This window comes from Pleurodeles waltl, chromosome 9 (assembly GCF_031143425.1).
Source record: "Pleurodeles waltl isolate 20211129_DDA chromosome 9, aPleWal1.hap1.20221129, whole genome shotgun sequence".
NCBI classification, from domain to species: Eukaryota; Metazoa; Chordata; class Amphibia; order Caudata; family Salamandridae; genus Pleurodeles; species Pleurodeles waltl.
Window position 1 is genome coordinate 33,061,278 of NC_090448.1, and position 15,111 is coordinate 33,076,388.

A 15,111-nucleotide genomic window follows, 5' to 3' on the forward strand; every position below is an offset into this window, starting at 1 on the left:
ACAGTAATAGATTTGTGTATTAACCGCCCTCTCCCACCTCCCAAAGGGAACAAAAAGTTGTGTGAATGTACAACACTGCCCTCAGCAGCAAACAGGTTTGTATACACACAGTTGTGGAACTATAAGCTCCCCCTTTTTATTCTGCAGAACCCACTTACCGTACGTTTTAAAAACTGTCAGCAGTGTGGTGACTGCTACAGCCGCTCTACAGAGCCCTGGAAACATCTACCGTAATTCTGTTAAGAAAGCCTCACAAAGTGTGGTACTCTATTACCGTACTCAACTGTCTCACAAGCGGGCACTTCAGGAAATACGGTAATGCACCAGGCCTTAAAAAAAACACATCTAGGGTTTTTTAAACAGCGACTACCGGTATGTCTTGAATGGTGCGGCATTACAGACCTCCAGTGCAGCCTTCCTCCTTCCTGCTACAGGGGATACGTCACACCAGTAAATCTCACGGCCGTCGGAGCGTAACCACAGCAATGGCTCTGCATTGCTCGCGAGAGTTACTCAGAGAGAGTTTCACTGAGGTACAGGCATTTAGGGAATGGCATTTACAGTAAGGAATTTGAAGAATGTGACAAGTACGATATTGCACACTGCCTGACAGAGCAAGGGGGAGCAAGAAACTACTACATACACTAGCTGACCCCCCTCCCTGCAGTGTGCATTGATTTTAAAGGGCACCAGAGTATTAAAAGAAGTCTGCCGGGGGGGGGAGCAAAGAAACACTGCTGATGGCTAGTGTCTGTCTCCCTACCAGGCATGTTTGCTCCCCTCTGGCAGACTTCTTTTGATAATCCGTTTCACTTTAAAATCAGTGCACACTGCTGCCTTTGGGGGGGCTGTCAGCTAGTGTGTGTCTCTTAGCTCCCATCCCGACCGGCCCCCCTCCCTGCAAAGGCATCAGTGTGCATGGACCTTAAGTGCTGGTTCACACTTGTGCGATGCGGGAACGCTGCGAATATGCAGCTTGTTCCCGCATCGCATCCGCACCTCTGGCAGTTCACACTGCCATATGCGATACGCAGGGGATGTTACCGTAATTAAAAGTTAACGACACCCCCACTATGCGATCCGATTCTGCTGTGGATAAAAAAAAAGGGTCATGTGCTTGTTCAGTGCGGATGCGGTGCAAATTCAGCCATACAAACTGTATGGCTGAAATTTGCACCGCACATGAGATCGCAGGAATTTTAGGAGCAGTGAGCTCCGATTTATGGTACATGCGATCTCTGTGCTCTCACTTAGGTGAACCGGCACTTAAGGGGACAAGAATTCTGCCCGAAGGGGGGGGAGTAAAGAAACACTACCTGACGGGGGATGGGAGCTAAGAGACACACAGGACCCCATCCCTGTCTTTTTTACCCCACTCCCCCTTTCAGGCGATGGGCGTGTTTGCATTGAGCCCGCCAGGAAGCCGACACTGCACCCTATCAATCATAGGTAGCGTGTGTATGTGAAGCTGACGTTTGGGAAATGCCTCACTACCTATGATTGGCTTCCTGGGCGGCTCAATCTGAATACGTCCGAGCCCATCCTTAATTTTACCATACCATACAAACACATGCTAACAAAGCCATCCTACAATACACACTACACATAGCCATCCTACAACACACAGATATAACAAGAGTACCGGTAAATTTACACACCCCTGATACTACCTTACTCTTTTTTAATTTAAACTTAGGTAAAAACTATACCACTGCAGTGTGACTCATCCTGACATTCCGACGCTGAACTCTGCACTATCATACGTGCATTCATTACTTACGGTATTTCCCTACTACGGTATCCCTAATGGAATCAAAGCAAAAGCGTGCAGCATATACAGCTGGTTTCAAGTTAAAGGTTGTGGAATATGCCAAACAACATGGAAATAGGGCTGCAGAAAGGCATTTTGGAGAGTCACCAACAGAATGCACAATACGAGAGTGGCGAAAAATGGAAGAAAAACTCAAGACATCATCAAAAACAAAATGTAATTTTCGCAGCGGTATTGCTAAATGGCGAAAATTAGAAGAACGGGTGAAGGAATTTGTACTTAATCATAGAAAAGCGGGCATTGCATTATCAACAAAAATGATCATCATTCAAGCAGTGAAAATCAGCAAAGAGTTGCAAATACAAGATTTCAAAGGGACAGCATCATGGTGCGAAAGATTTATGAAGAGGCATGAGCTTCAGATGCGAACAAGAACCAGGATTGCCCAGCGTATGCCAGAAGATTATGAAGAGAAGATAATACATTTTCATAACTTTATTATCAAACAAAGGAAGAGACAAAATTTTGAAATTGGTCAAATCGGCAACATGGACAAAGTACCACTCACTTTTGATGTTCCTTCAAATAAAACTGTTGAAGCAAAAGGTGCCAAGACAGTAACAATTAAAACTTCAGGGCATGAAAAAAATCGTTTTACTGTGGTCCTTGCTGTCACGGCAGACGGAAACAAGCTGCCACCATTGGTCATTTTTAAAAGGAAAACTTTTCCTAAGGAGAAGATTCCAAGTGGCATACAGGTGCATGTTCATCCCAAAGGAGAAGGCATGAGGCTTTGGATCAGAAATGTGTGGGAGAAGCGCCCAGGTGCTTTGTTAAAGAATCCATCCTTGTTAGTACTGGACTCATTCAGATCTCATCTTACAGAACCAACAAAGAAAGAATTTCAAATGTGCAAAACAGAAGTAGCAGTCATTCCAGGAGGGCTTACATCATAATTGCAGCCATTGGATGTTTCCATTAACAAGCCCTTCAAAGCCTTCATGCGTGAAGAATGGAATACATACATGTGTGATGAAAGCCAACATGAAAGTACGAGTTCTGGGAGAATGAAAAGACCTGGCATTTCAAAAGTGTGTCAGTGGATAAAGACTTCGTGGGACTCAGTTAAAGAAGATATTATTATCAAATCTTTTAAGAAATGTGGCATAAGCAATGCTTTGGATGGTGAAGAAGACGAGCTGATTTATGAAGACAGTAGCAGTGAAAGCAGCAGTGTTCAGTTCGAAGATATTGAAGATAGCAGTGACGATGAAGAGTTTCTTGGTTTCACAGATAGCGATTTCTGAGTAAACTTTTGTAAAAAACATATACGGTAATATCCAAGTTTCTTTGTTAAAACAGTTGCTTTTACTTTCATTTTACGTTATTTACCTTATAAGTGTTAATATTATTAATAAAAAAAAGTTCTGAGCTACCCTTATTTTGCTTCAAAGTTCTTTATTTGAAATGTAAGTTTTTTTCCCTGAAATTTCCTTCTTAAAATGAGGTGCGTGTTATACGCCGGTGCGTGTTATATGCCGATAAATACGGTATCCTTATGTAGAAGAGCTGTGGTGTATTTGAGAGTATACGTACTCTTTGAAACTTGCAGAGAGGGTCCTCTTGGTGTCCCTGCACTAAACATGCTCTGGTAGCCCTACACACATAAAAGCTCCATAAGGGCGTATCATTTGGGGACCCACACTTTGCACCACCCGCCACGCTTTGATCAGACCTCAGTATGACTTTCATTGTTTAGAAAACATCTGAAGACTGTTCGCTGTCCAGCCGTGCTTACCCATTACGGAGAATTACTTTGACAATTATAAATCATGGCATTGATGCTGATCACGGCAACGGGAATTATGCGGCAGGTGAAAGTTAAATTATGTGGCAGCATTGAGTACATCATGCAGAAAGAAAAGGAAAATTATGCAGCATATTTTGTAACAGTATTATTTCATTATTTTGTCATGTGTAAACTTGGTAATACTGTATGGGCATTGGTTGCACCATTAGTGCCAGTTTAACATCCAAATATAGCAATAATCAACAGAAAGGTGACCAGTCAACCTTTACAAAGGGCCTTGCACTTCGTGGCAACACGTGTCGCTGTATTCAGTTAGAAACTATTTTTTGTTGTTGAAATTTCCTGATTTTGCGACAGATAATGGATTATGTGGCAAATGTATAATTATGCGAAAATCGCTGCATCCGCACAATTGCATAGTTCCAATGCCCCTAAAGATGATTTACCAGCATGCATGTTTTCCCCTGAATCTGCATGAATTGGAATTAGGCACTATCTTTACATCTAAAATAAAATAGATCATGATGTTTTATAGATTCACTGCCTTTCAACCAAAAATATTTTTGTGTTCTATAGTCGCACGCACGTAACCTTGGCATCATCCTCGACCCCTCGCTCTCAATGAACCACCAAATTAGCACTGTCCCATCCTCCTGCTTTGACACGCTCCTCCTGCTTTGAAAGATTTTCAAATGGGTCCCCACGAGTCTGGGAGAACGGTTACCCAGGCCCTGCCAGCAACAAGCTTGACTACAGCAACGCACACTACGCCGGCTCCACCAAAAAACTCCAAAAGAAATTCCAGAGAATCCAGAATCATCCGAACATCCCCCGCTGCAGGCGCATCACTGGTCACCTGAGAGACCTTCACTGGCTCCTGATCAACAAAAAATCTCCTTCAAGCTCCTCACGCACGCCTACTAGGCCTCCAAAACATCTGACACGCATACCTCAACACCCTCCAGATATCTCAGCTCTGCCCAACTGGCCCGAGCACCATCCCAACGATCCGCAAGATATCGACTGGAGGAAGATCCTTCTCCTGTCTTGCTGCGCAGACCTGGATCGCTATAGCACTACATCTCAGGCAATCATCCCCTGTTTTTTCTCCATTTGTCCCAAAGCAACACTGTGTCTTCACCAGCGCTGGGAAATCTACGGGTAGCCAAGCCCTTTAGAAATCCATATAGTATCTTGGCTCCAAGCTGTTACCAAGCTAGGAACTTCCCATCGTGCATGCTCATGAAACTCAGCGGGAGACCCCTGTGACCTCAAGATCCAGGACTGTGCAACCCCTGCAACACTTTCATGAGCTCAGGATCTGAGCCCAACCATGTGCCTCAGGAAACTGAACTGTTCACCTCGCTTTCTAGTGGACCCTCTGAGTACTCCCCCACTTTGCTTTTTCGTAAGCGCAGACAGTTTCCTACCCTCCTTTGTGCTCTGTAGCACCCAAAACGTCAAATGTAGCTCATTAAAAATCTCTGAAGTATAAAAATAAGCGGTTTCTCAAATTTCTGTGTATTCCAATCAATTTATTACTGTTCAGATAAAACAGTCACAGCTATAGAATTCCATTCCTCAACTTTGCTTTTTCATTTCTGTTGCAGGTTTGTACCCAGAGCTTCCTGCACCAGGTGAACTGGACTTTAAGTCTCTGCGGGAGGAGGTTCGTTATGAATATTAACATATGCAGAATTTTTGTATTTCCATAATAAATTCAGAGCGTCCTTGGCGAGCCAAAGGAAAAATTCTAAACATTAACAGATTTGATATTACCTTATTTCTTGGGACCGGGACAATACTATCATTATTTTTTGGGAACTTTGAACGTTTAGTAATATTCGGATAAAAGTCATATTTAGAAAGAAGTTGCTTATGGAAGGCACCATAGGCCATTTTTCTCACTTTTTACATGCTTCATGCTTACATTACATACTTTTTGCATTGATTCAGCAATTTGTAGAACACGGGTTTAACTTGCTAACTCCAGGTTAATATTTAAAAATCGTGCATGCAATTGTACGTATGCATAATAAAATCTGTGCAAAGACAGTCACTCCGTGTTTCCTCAGAAATGTTATCACACAGGACATAAGTGAAAAAAAAAAAAAGAGACCTTATTTTGTCAATCATAAATGTCCCTTATTACGCTATCAGGTTATCGGGATCCGAATGGTTTTAAACGACAAAAAATCCTAAATTTGGAGGACAAGATCAAAAGGGGTGCTGCTGTTTCAACAGAAAGTCGTAAAAAATTACAATATTTTGTTGAAACACTGTGGACAACATTGGACTTTCATGCTTTTCTGTTGTGGGGCATTTCAAATCCTGGTGCAGTGGATCAAGAGACATGCCAATATACATCTGGTGATCCCATTACAGCCACAGACGCAGTTTAACTGAGATGCAACTTACTCGTCTTGTTGACTTCAGTCATGATCAGCTGCTCTGGAGTGTTAGTGCTTGAGTGACTTCACTCCAAGCCAGCGCCCTTTAACTCGCTCCCCTGACTCCCTTGCTAGAAAAAATAGTCACAGTGCAACTCATTAAGCTTCCTAATTGTTTTGTTTCTTAAACGCATACTTACAGTTAAAGTTTGAAGATGATTTTTCATTTGTTTTTAAATAATATGCAATTACTGCTTAATATGTGTAATTCCACATGAGCAACCCAAAAAATTGAAGCACTTGTTAGGGCCCTCCCAGTTGTGCAGGATTCTGCGGGCTGTCCCAGAGGTGGAACGTCTGTGGAATGGACTCAAGCCAAGACGTCCTGTAGGACAAAGTGGGCAAAGTGTCCTTCCACCGGACTGGGCTTGTCAAGGCAGCAGTGCTTCGTGAATGTATGTACGTTCGCCCATGTCGGCGCCTGGCAGATATCAAGGATACGCACCCCTTGTGTCAGCGCAGGTATAGTGACCTCGGCCCTGTATAAATGAGTTCTCCGACCCTTGGGGGCCTCTACACAGCAGATCCCGATGCAGAGGACTGTCCACTTCAGCAGGGACATGGGCGTAGGAAGTGTGGGGGACGCGGGGGATATGTCCCCCCCAGATTTTGGAGTGGGGGGGACACGGGGGACAAGGGTGGGGGGGACGAGAGGACAGAAGAATTTTCCCTTCTCCTGTAATTCGCAGGGCCATTAGCACATGAAAGCGCTACCTATATGGCCCTGCACTTGACCTGTGACCTGGCTCCAGGACACTCGCCCTCTGCCCTTTTGTTGTGCTGCAGCACACAAGGGATTCTTTCTCACCTTGCCGCCACAGCTGCCTGCAGTCTGCACTTCTGAGAACAAAGGGAGAGGAGAGGCCCTTGGTTGATTGCTCTGTGCATCCAGTCCCTCCTGAGCCCGACCCTTCCTGTCCCTTGAAGATCGAACCCTGAAGACAGCAGCCAGATTTGAGAAGGTAAGGAGGTTTGGGTAATTAAATAAACTATTGCTAAGTAACTCCCTTTCTTTTTAAATACAGTGCTGTGTTGCAGAGTATCTCCCTTTCTAAAAACAGTATTGTTGAGTTACTGTTAGATATGAGCAGGGCAGGCTTTAGCGCGCTAGTGGCACCCTGTGCGCCAGTGTTTGTTAGGGCCCCCCTTTCTGTCGCCTCTCTCTCACTCTCTTCTCTCCTCTGTCTCCAGCTTGCCTGCCCCAGTGCTAATTATTGTCCCCTAAGTTGACATCCTGCCCCCCCCCCCAACATTTCTGTCCCCTGTCTCTCCCTCAGCCTTCCTGGTATTTGTGAAAGCCCGCTCTGAAGGGCAAGGGCTGTCTGTAAATCTCATTTCCTGCCAATGGCCTGTGGATGCGAAGCCAGCACTGTGGCAGCTCACAGGCTTTACAGCACTTCACAGGCTATGGTGGAAAAGAGCCTGACACTGCTGGATAGACAGCGGAGAGACCAGCACACAGCATGGGTCCCAGGAAGAACCAGATGGCCTAAGAGATGGACAGGGCAAGGTAAGGCAGCTAGGGCGATGCAACCGGTGCTGCCGCACTGGGTGCTGACTTAGGATGGGGGTGCTATGTTTGCAAGTATATTGTGACTTTAAAAGCACCTGCTGGATGTTCCTTGCCACCAACAGTTTTCAGGGAACAATAAAAATCTTAAGATAATTCCGGTGATTAATGGTCATTCTGGAGAGAGACTGAAGTTTTGTCTAGTGGAAGTTTTGACTCATCATAACGTACAGGGTTACTATGCCTGCTACAAAGGCCGTCTACATGCAGATCACAAAGTGTATATAATGTGAATAGGTCAGTGGGTTTCTGCTTTTGTCAGATGCAGAAAAGTACCCTCTTTTTGGCATGGTTTCCCCACTTTTTGCCTGTTGTCAGTATGTTTTGACTGTGTTCACTGGGATCCTGCTAACCAGGACCCCAGTGCTGTCTCCCATTAAATTTGGTTGCTTGGACCACACACCCCCCCCCACTTGGCATACTGGTGCCCCTTATAAGTCCCTAGTATATGGTACCCAGGTACCCAGGGCATTGGGGGATCAGGGGTTCCCATGGGCTGCAGCATTTATTATGTATTATGCCACCCATAGGAGCCCATGTAAACTGTGTCTGCAGGCCTGCCATTGCAGCCTGCGTGAAAAGGTGCTTGCACCCTTTCACTTCAGGCCACTGCACCAGGTCACTGTAAATCACCCCTATGGTAGGCCCTCCTAGCCCAGAGGGCAGGGTGCAAGTACCTGTGTGTGAGGGCACCTCTGCAGGAGCAGAGGTGCCCCCATGAACTCCAGCTCCATTTTCCTGGACCTCGTGAGTGCGGGGACGCCATTTTACGCTTGTACTGGACATAGGTCACTGCCTATGTCCAGCTACATAATGGTAACTCCGAACCTGGGCATGTTTGGTAACAAACATGTCAGAATCATACCCCAATACTATTGTCAGTATTGATTGTATGATTCCATGCACTTTGGGGGCTCCTTAGAGGATCCCCAGCATTGCTCCTACCAGCTTTATGGGGTCTTCCGAACAGCTCACGCTGCTGCCACCCCTCAGACAGATTTCTGCCCTCCTTCTGCTGCTTGAGCAGCTCATGCCCAGGAAGGCAGAACAAACGATTTCCTTTGGAAGAGGGAGGCAACACCCTCTCCGTTACAAGGCTTGGGAGGGGTAGCCTCGCCAAGCTACTAGTATGCTCTGAAGGGCACATTTGGTGCCCTCCTTGCATAAACCAGTCTGTACCAGTTCAGGGACCTCAGCCCCTACTCTGGCGTGAAACTGGACAATGGAAATGGCGTAACCACTCCCCTGTCCATCACCACCCCAGGGGTGGTGCCCAGAGCTCCTCCAGGTGGCCACTTGATTCTTCCATCTTGAATCTAAGGTTGGCAGAGGCCTCTGTGAGAATCTGAGTGGCCAGGTCAGGGAGGTGACATCACAGCCCCCTCCTAGGTGGTCACCCGGCTAGGTGACCAATCCCCCTTTCTGGGCTATTTTGGGTTTCCCTCTTAGGTGGGTCCTCAGATTTGACGTGCAAGATTCCAGCAGGACTCCTCTGCAACGTTTAATTTGACTTCTGGCCACTGGAACCGCAACTGGACTTCACAGGAACCTACAATCTGCAGCTCCAGCGACGACTTTGCCACGCAACATTGTTTCTCCGACTCCTTCCAGCAACTGCAACATTTGCCCAGCTGTGCTTCCTCTGAGGGCAGCAAGTCTTCAGTCTGAATGAGAAGAAAGAAGGAAAATTCCTTGAAGTGAAGGAGTCACTTATCTGCATCCGCAGGCACCAACTGCAACAACAACCGGCTGCGTGGATCTCCTCTCCTCTCCTCCTGAGCTGCGTGGATCCTGCATCAGGGGTGGTAGTCTGGAGTGGTCTCCTTGGTCCTCTCTACCAGCTGCCCAACTTTGGAGTAGGTAGGTCCTTGCCTTCCCATGCAGGACAGTACCCCCATGCACCGCATCTCTTGCAGCTACCCCCGGCACTCTTCTCTGTGAAGCACAGCCCTCAATGTGCTTCGCCTGTGAAGTGGGACCTCTCTTCAGGTGTGCTGTGGGCCTCTCTACAGCTCCTGGGCTCCTTGCCTGTAGGTCTTCTGCGGGGGCTGCCTCTCCTCCTCCAGACTCTCTGCCTTGCTGATGGTCACCTGAGACTCCCCTCCATGGGTTGAGTCCCCCTGGACCTTGCTGGTCCCCGGTAGCTGCACTTTTCTCCTACTGCGACATTTGCTTTTGCCAAGGCTTGTTGGTGGGTTTTCCACACCACAGACTGACTGCAATTCTTCATCTGGCGTGGGACGTCGACTGCATCACCTAGGAACTCTTCATCTGCTCCAGTGCTGCATTGCTGACCATCTTCGTCTCCCCGTCGACCAACTCCTGCATCCACAGATGGGTGGGTAGTGGCTCCTGCCACGACCGGACCATCCTACGTAAACTGGACTTGGTGCCCTTCTTTTCCAGGTCTTACTCTTCCAGGATCCACCTCTAGTTTCTTGCAGTCTTGTCTGCGTTTTGCAATATCCTTCTCTGAAGTCCTTTTGGTGGGTCAGGGAAAAAACTGTAACTTACCTCTTTTCTCCTGGTCGCTGGGGGGGCACTCTGGTACTTACCTTTGGGGTTCCCTAGTTCCTCCAGCTCCCCTCTACCAATTCCACTTCCTTGGGTGGGGACCCGGCTTTCGCATTTCACTTTCTTAGTATATGGTCTGGTCCCCTCTAGGCCTTCAGTATTGCCTATTGCTTTTCACTGTTTTCTATTGCTTTTTATGCCAATTTGTGATTGCTGCTGTACATATAATAGTGTGTTACTTAAATCCTATTGGAGTATTGCCTATCTAGTGTGTTAGTGTTACTGTAATAAGGAACCTTTATTTTCGCAACACGTGTTTCTTTCATGTGTGTAAGTGCTGTGTGACTACAGTGGTATTGCATGATCTTTGCATGTGTCCTAGATAAGTCTTGGCTGCTCATCCACAGCTAACTCTAGAGAGCCTGGCTTCTAGACACTGCCTACACTTCACTAATAAGGTGATACCTGGACCTGGTATAAGGTGATAATACCATAGGTACTCACCACACACAAGGCCAGCTTCCTACATCAGAGAGCTCCTTTTTTGTCCCCTGCAATTTATAAATGAAAACTGAATATAGAACAGTGAGCAATGAACTCATCAAAGAGCTGCATGCAAACATCAAGTTATAGATTAGAGCGTCATGATTTCCCCCCACTTTTTGATTAACTTAATGTTGCAAAACAAGTTGATTTGAGTGCAGTTCTTATTATTAAAGAGAGCCCCCAACCATGGTGTTATGTTTTAAATTCTGAGTTTGCGCTTCTCCAGATAAAGCACTCTGAAACTATACCTGCTACCAGTATGGATGACCTGTGACACCTACACCTTGTAGTCCTCTGTCTTATGTAACATTTCATATACACTGATTTACACATATATGATGATTGTCTCTGCGTAATGTCTGTGTGATGTAAAGTGCTTTGACACCCTAGACTGGTATGAGGGATGAATGATAGAACAACACATGCGTATATCGTGCATGCCTTAACATCGCGGTCTCAACAATGACCGTGTCTTTACTACGCATGCCTTTACAACGAATTTCATTGTAAAAGCATGTTTGGTAAAGGAACATGTGTGGTAAATTCTCCGTACCCTGCCCCCTTACACCTGATACCATACTCCACCCATCCAAGCACTTAAAACTGCCCCTGCCCTGAGCCCTAAACCCCCCTGCCCTGAGCCCTAAAAGTAACCCTGCCCTGTCCTAAAAACTACCCCGACCCCCACTCTGAAGCCTAAAACCTACCCTGAACTGCTCTAAAAACTACCTTGATGCCCCTTCCCCCACCCTGAACCCTAAAACCTACCCCGCTCTGTCCTAAATACAACATGACCCCCACCCTGTACCCTAAAACCTATCCCACACTGTCCTAAAACTACTTGAACTCCATGCACTCCTCCTGACCCCTAAAACCTACGCCACCCTGTCCTAAAAACTACCCCGACCCTACCCTGCCCTAAAAATGACCCCAACCTCCCAACCTCCCACTCTAAACCCGGCCACAGCCCTACTTACTTACCTCTCTCTCTCCTCTGCTTCTTCCTGTTCCACCCGGACAGCTAGACCGCTATCTATGCTGTAACCAGGCATATGTGTGGTAAAGATATGTGTGGCAAAGGTATGTGTGTTAGACCCATATTTGTGGTAATGGCAGCATGGTCAATGCATTGCATTGCATTGATTGCGTTGTAAGGGATATTTCCCGGTATGAGTGGTGCTATAAAACGAATGAAATGCATCTGAGAGAGAGTGGTGATGGATAGTAGTGAGGGAATCCGTGGCAGAGGTGGTCACTGGGGGGCACCAACAAACAATGTCGCACAGGGCGCCACCAGCACTAAGGACGGCCCTATCAGACAGCACAGCAGTTCACAGGAAGGGGGCAGCACAGAGACTGCCACTTGACAGTCAGACAAGGGCCTAGCAGCAATCATAGGCCTTACTGGCCTTCACAGGCAGGCGCGGGGCCAGAGACTGACACAGCCTGACTAGTAAGAAAGCTCCCAACAGGCAGCACAGTGCATGGCAGGCAGCACAGGAATCGACAGGAAGCACTGCGCCCAGCAGGCAGTACAGGCCTCTTAGGACTTCACACAGGCGAACAGCATCACAGAGCCTGTCGCTGCCTAACAGGCAGCAAAGGGCCCAGCAGACAGGGAATTGCAGGCCACACAGGACTCGACTGGAAGTGACCGTCTTCCCCATCTCCCCCCACCACGGCAACCCTTCTGGGTGTAAACTTTGTGCAGGGGGCCCACCTCAAGGTTGTCCCTGTCCCCCCCAGAAATTTAGTGTCTCCTACGCCCCTGAGCAGGGACCTCTCAGCCTTTGCTCCGGAAAACCCCACAATGAGCTAGTGAGCTGCAGGTCGCTCGCACGGGGAGCTGATGCAATCAAAATGAGGAGGACAAGAGACTCAACAGGCAACAATCTCAGTGTGAAGAAAATAGTGTGGTGGGTTGTGCGACCTCGCTGTGTAATGCTCTCACAATACAGTCCTGGTGTCCCACCTCTCCATCTTCATCAGTATCCCAGAGTGTACTCTATCCTGGCGCAGGATGAGAGTCCGAATCAGAAATAGAATAGTTGCTGATAGTTGCATCATAGTAGAGGCGCCGGGTTAGAGTCTGGTTGCGCCTTTGTTATTTCGTAGCCCGACATTGGTTTCGCTTGAGGCAGTGTCAGTTTGGGTTCTGCCCTGAGTGTCTGTACTGATGGGGTCAGTATCGGCCTGATGTGAACGTCTGTCTGGAGTCAGATGGCGTCAGGGGAGCGCCCAGAGGCCCCTGTGGTTCCATGGGGCTTAAAGCACATTAAAGATTTGCAGCAATGGCTACTTGAAGGCCTGGATTTGCTGTGACCTCTGGCGGTGTCAGGAACAGCTTAGGTATCGGTGCCATGGCTGGTGACCTCGAGGAGTGCCACGCAGATCTTGACATCCTCGCACCTTCTTTTTGGAGACAGAGAGGCAGAATGGGGTCGATCCGCTTTTTTCTGCTTTAACTTCAGCTTGCCTGAAGATTCTGAGCTGCAAGTGAAGCAGTCACTGCAGCGGTCTTGGGAACTTGTGAATTTGCAGCCTGCCCTGTGTGAGGACTCTGATGTATTGTATTATTGCCGATGTACAGTTTTGTCTCAAGTCGCCTCGGGTGCATCAGGGCACACTGCTCGGATCACTTTAGTCGTGGCTGGAGTTCAGGCACTTGTGAGGGTCTGTGACTGACACTTGCTTCCTGCAGTCTCAGCATAGTCTGAATCCTGCTGTTTTCAGTGGGGACATCATTCACTAGCGCACTGAAGAGTTGTTGGAGTCTTTCAAAGGCCAACAAAGCCACACCAGAAGGAGCGGCAACAAAGGAACTGACAGTGCGCAGGGGGGACATGTGGGCACGCGTGGGACTCTGCTTCGGTACTTCTGAGGCTGAATGGAGTCAGTGTGGGGTGCACACTGCCACCTACTGGCGCGTAGTAGCATTGCTTGGACACATTCTCCTGATCGTCTCGCACCTGGGGGTACTCTGAATGTCATAAATCTGCGGTTATAAGTGGCCCTCAGAACCGAGATTTGGTACAGAGCCATGGACCAACAACATCTCTTCAAGCAGCCCTTGCCGAATCTCAACCCGAGCATGCAGGTGAGTACAATTTGGACTTTTGTCAGAACAATACTTTCTCTGTGGCATGTCAGATAGTGTTCATCGTTTCTGCAGCATCTGATACTTCTTACATTCACATGCTTGAATTACTCCTTTTTCAGGCTGGGAATTCCCGGTGCAGAGGTAAATCGTAGTATCCCACTGCTCACATGTGATATATTGCTTATTGCAGCCTTTTCATCTCACTGTTCTGTGATGTTTGGAGGCTACGAGGTCTGCTTCCTATAGAGGCCACCGTGGACCAGATTTTGACTGCCAATATTTTGTGACTGGTTGTTCCAAAACTCTAAAAAAGAAATTGCAGTGGCCCAAAGCTGGGCTTTAACTGCATGCAGAATTTTATGAACGAGGCCACGTATTCAGTTGCAAGAGTGACCCGACTCACCTCGGAGGGAAACTAACAGCGCCCACTTCTTGTAGGCAAACCCTCAGCTAAATCAAGCCACAGGAACAGGAGTTTTCTGGTTTCTGCGAAATTGCTGCTCATTCGTGTGGGTGGTCGATAATGTGCCACCCTGGTCCTGTGTTCGTAGTCTGTCTAGCTAGAACTATTGAATGCCAATTGTTGTTCATCTTTTATCGATCTGGACCGTGGGTACCTTTGCTTTTCTACTATCCAGGCGATTGGAGACATCCTTGAACTTAAACTAATCTGTGTTTTCTCGCACTCGAGAAATATGTACATGCTTCACACTGCTTTCTCATGGTCTTCACCAGGCAGCAAAGTTTATTTTCAGATTGTACGCTATCGAGCACCCAACTTATCATGCCTGAGTATCAAAACTCGAAACCTGTCTTGAAATCAATTCTGTCGCAGCCAGAGGAGTCCGGGGTTACAGTTAAGGGTGCGTGCAGCATGGAGAATGCCCTCTGCTGCAGAGGGCACATATCAATACCGGAAGCCAGACAAGAGCTCTTGGTTCAACCACCTCTAACCACATACAGCAACAGGGTTTCTGATGTGTAGAGCATAAAGGCAGGTGCCTGGGAGTCCGGCCAAACGCGTTTCTAATGTTCTGAATCCAGACCCGAGGCTAGGACCAGACCTCCTGCCCATCAGGAAACCTTTAAAAACGGGTGTTGAGACTGTCCTTTGGCTGAGAGACAGAGTGGGGGCCATTCTTCACTTTCACTTCGGTTTTTCCTTTAATCCCGCTGTAAACCTCGCACTCTGGAGTGATACAAAGTTGCATTGTGGCGCTTTGTAAAACTCTAAAAGAATACTTGAGCTGTTTTGAGTTTTTCATTAAAAGTTTAATCAAACACCTGTTGCAAGTCCTCAAACAAACCCAGACTAGGGGAACCCAAACACCTCCCAGCTTCAGCATCCCA

The 15,111-nt window shown here is 47.3% G+C and overlaps 1 protein-coding gene across 2 annotated transcripts in view; it reads left to right on the forward strand.

Moving 5' to 3' along the window:
* The window catches only part of DALRD3 (DALR anticodon binding domain containing 3), a 163,224-nt gene that overhangs the window by 134,270 nt on the left and 13,843 nt on the right, over nucleotides 1-15,111 (forward strand). For both annotated transcript variants that reach the window (XM_069206202.1, XM_069206203.1), the window contains exon 10: nucleotides 5,192-5,250. In XM_069206202.1, the coding sequence (XP_069062303.1) occupies nucleotides 5,192-5,250 (59 nt within the window). The remainder of the gene's footprint in view (nucleotides 1-5,191; nucleotides 5,251-15,111) is intronic.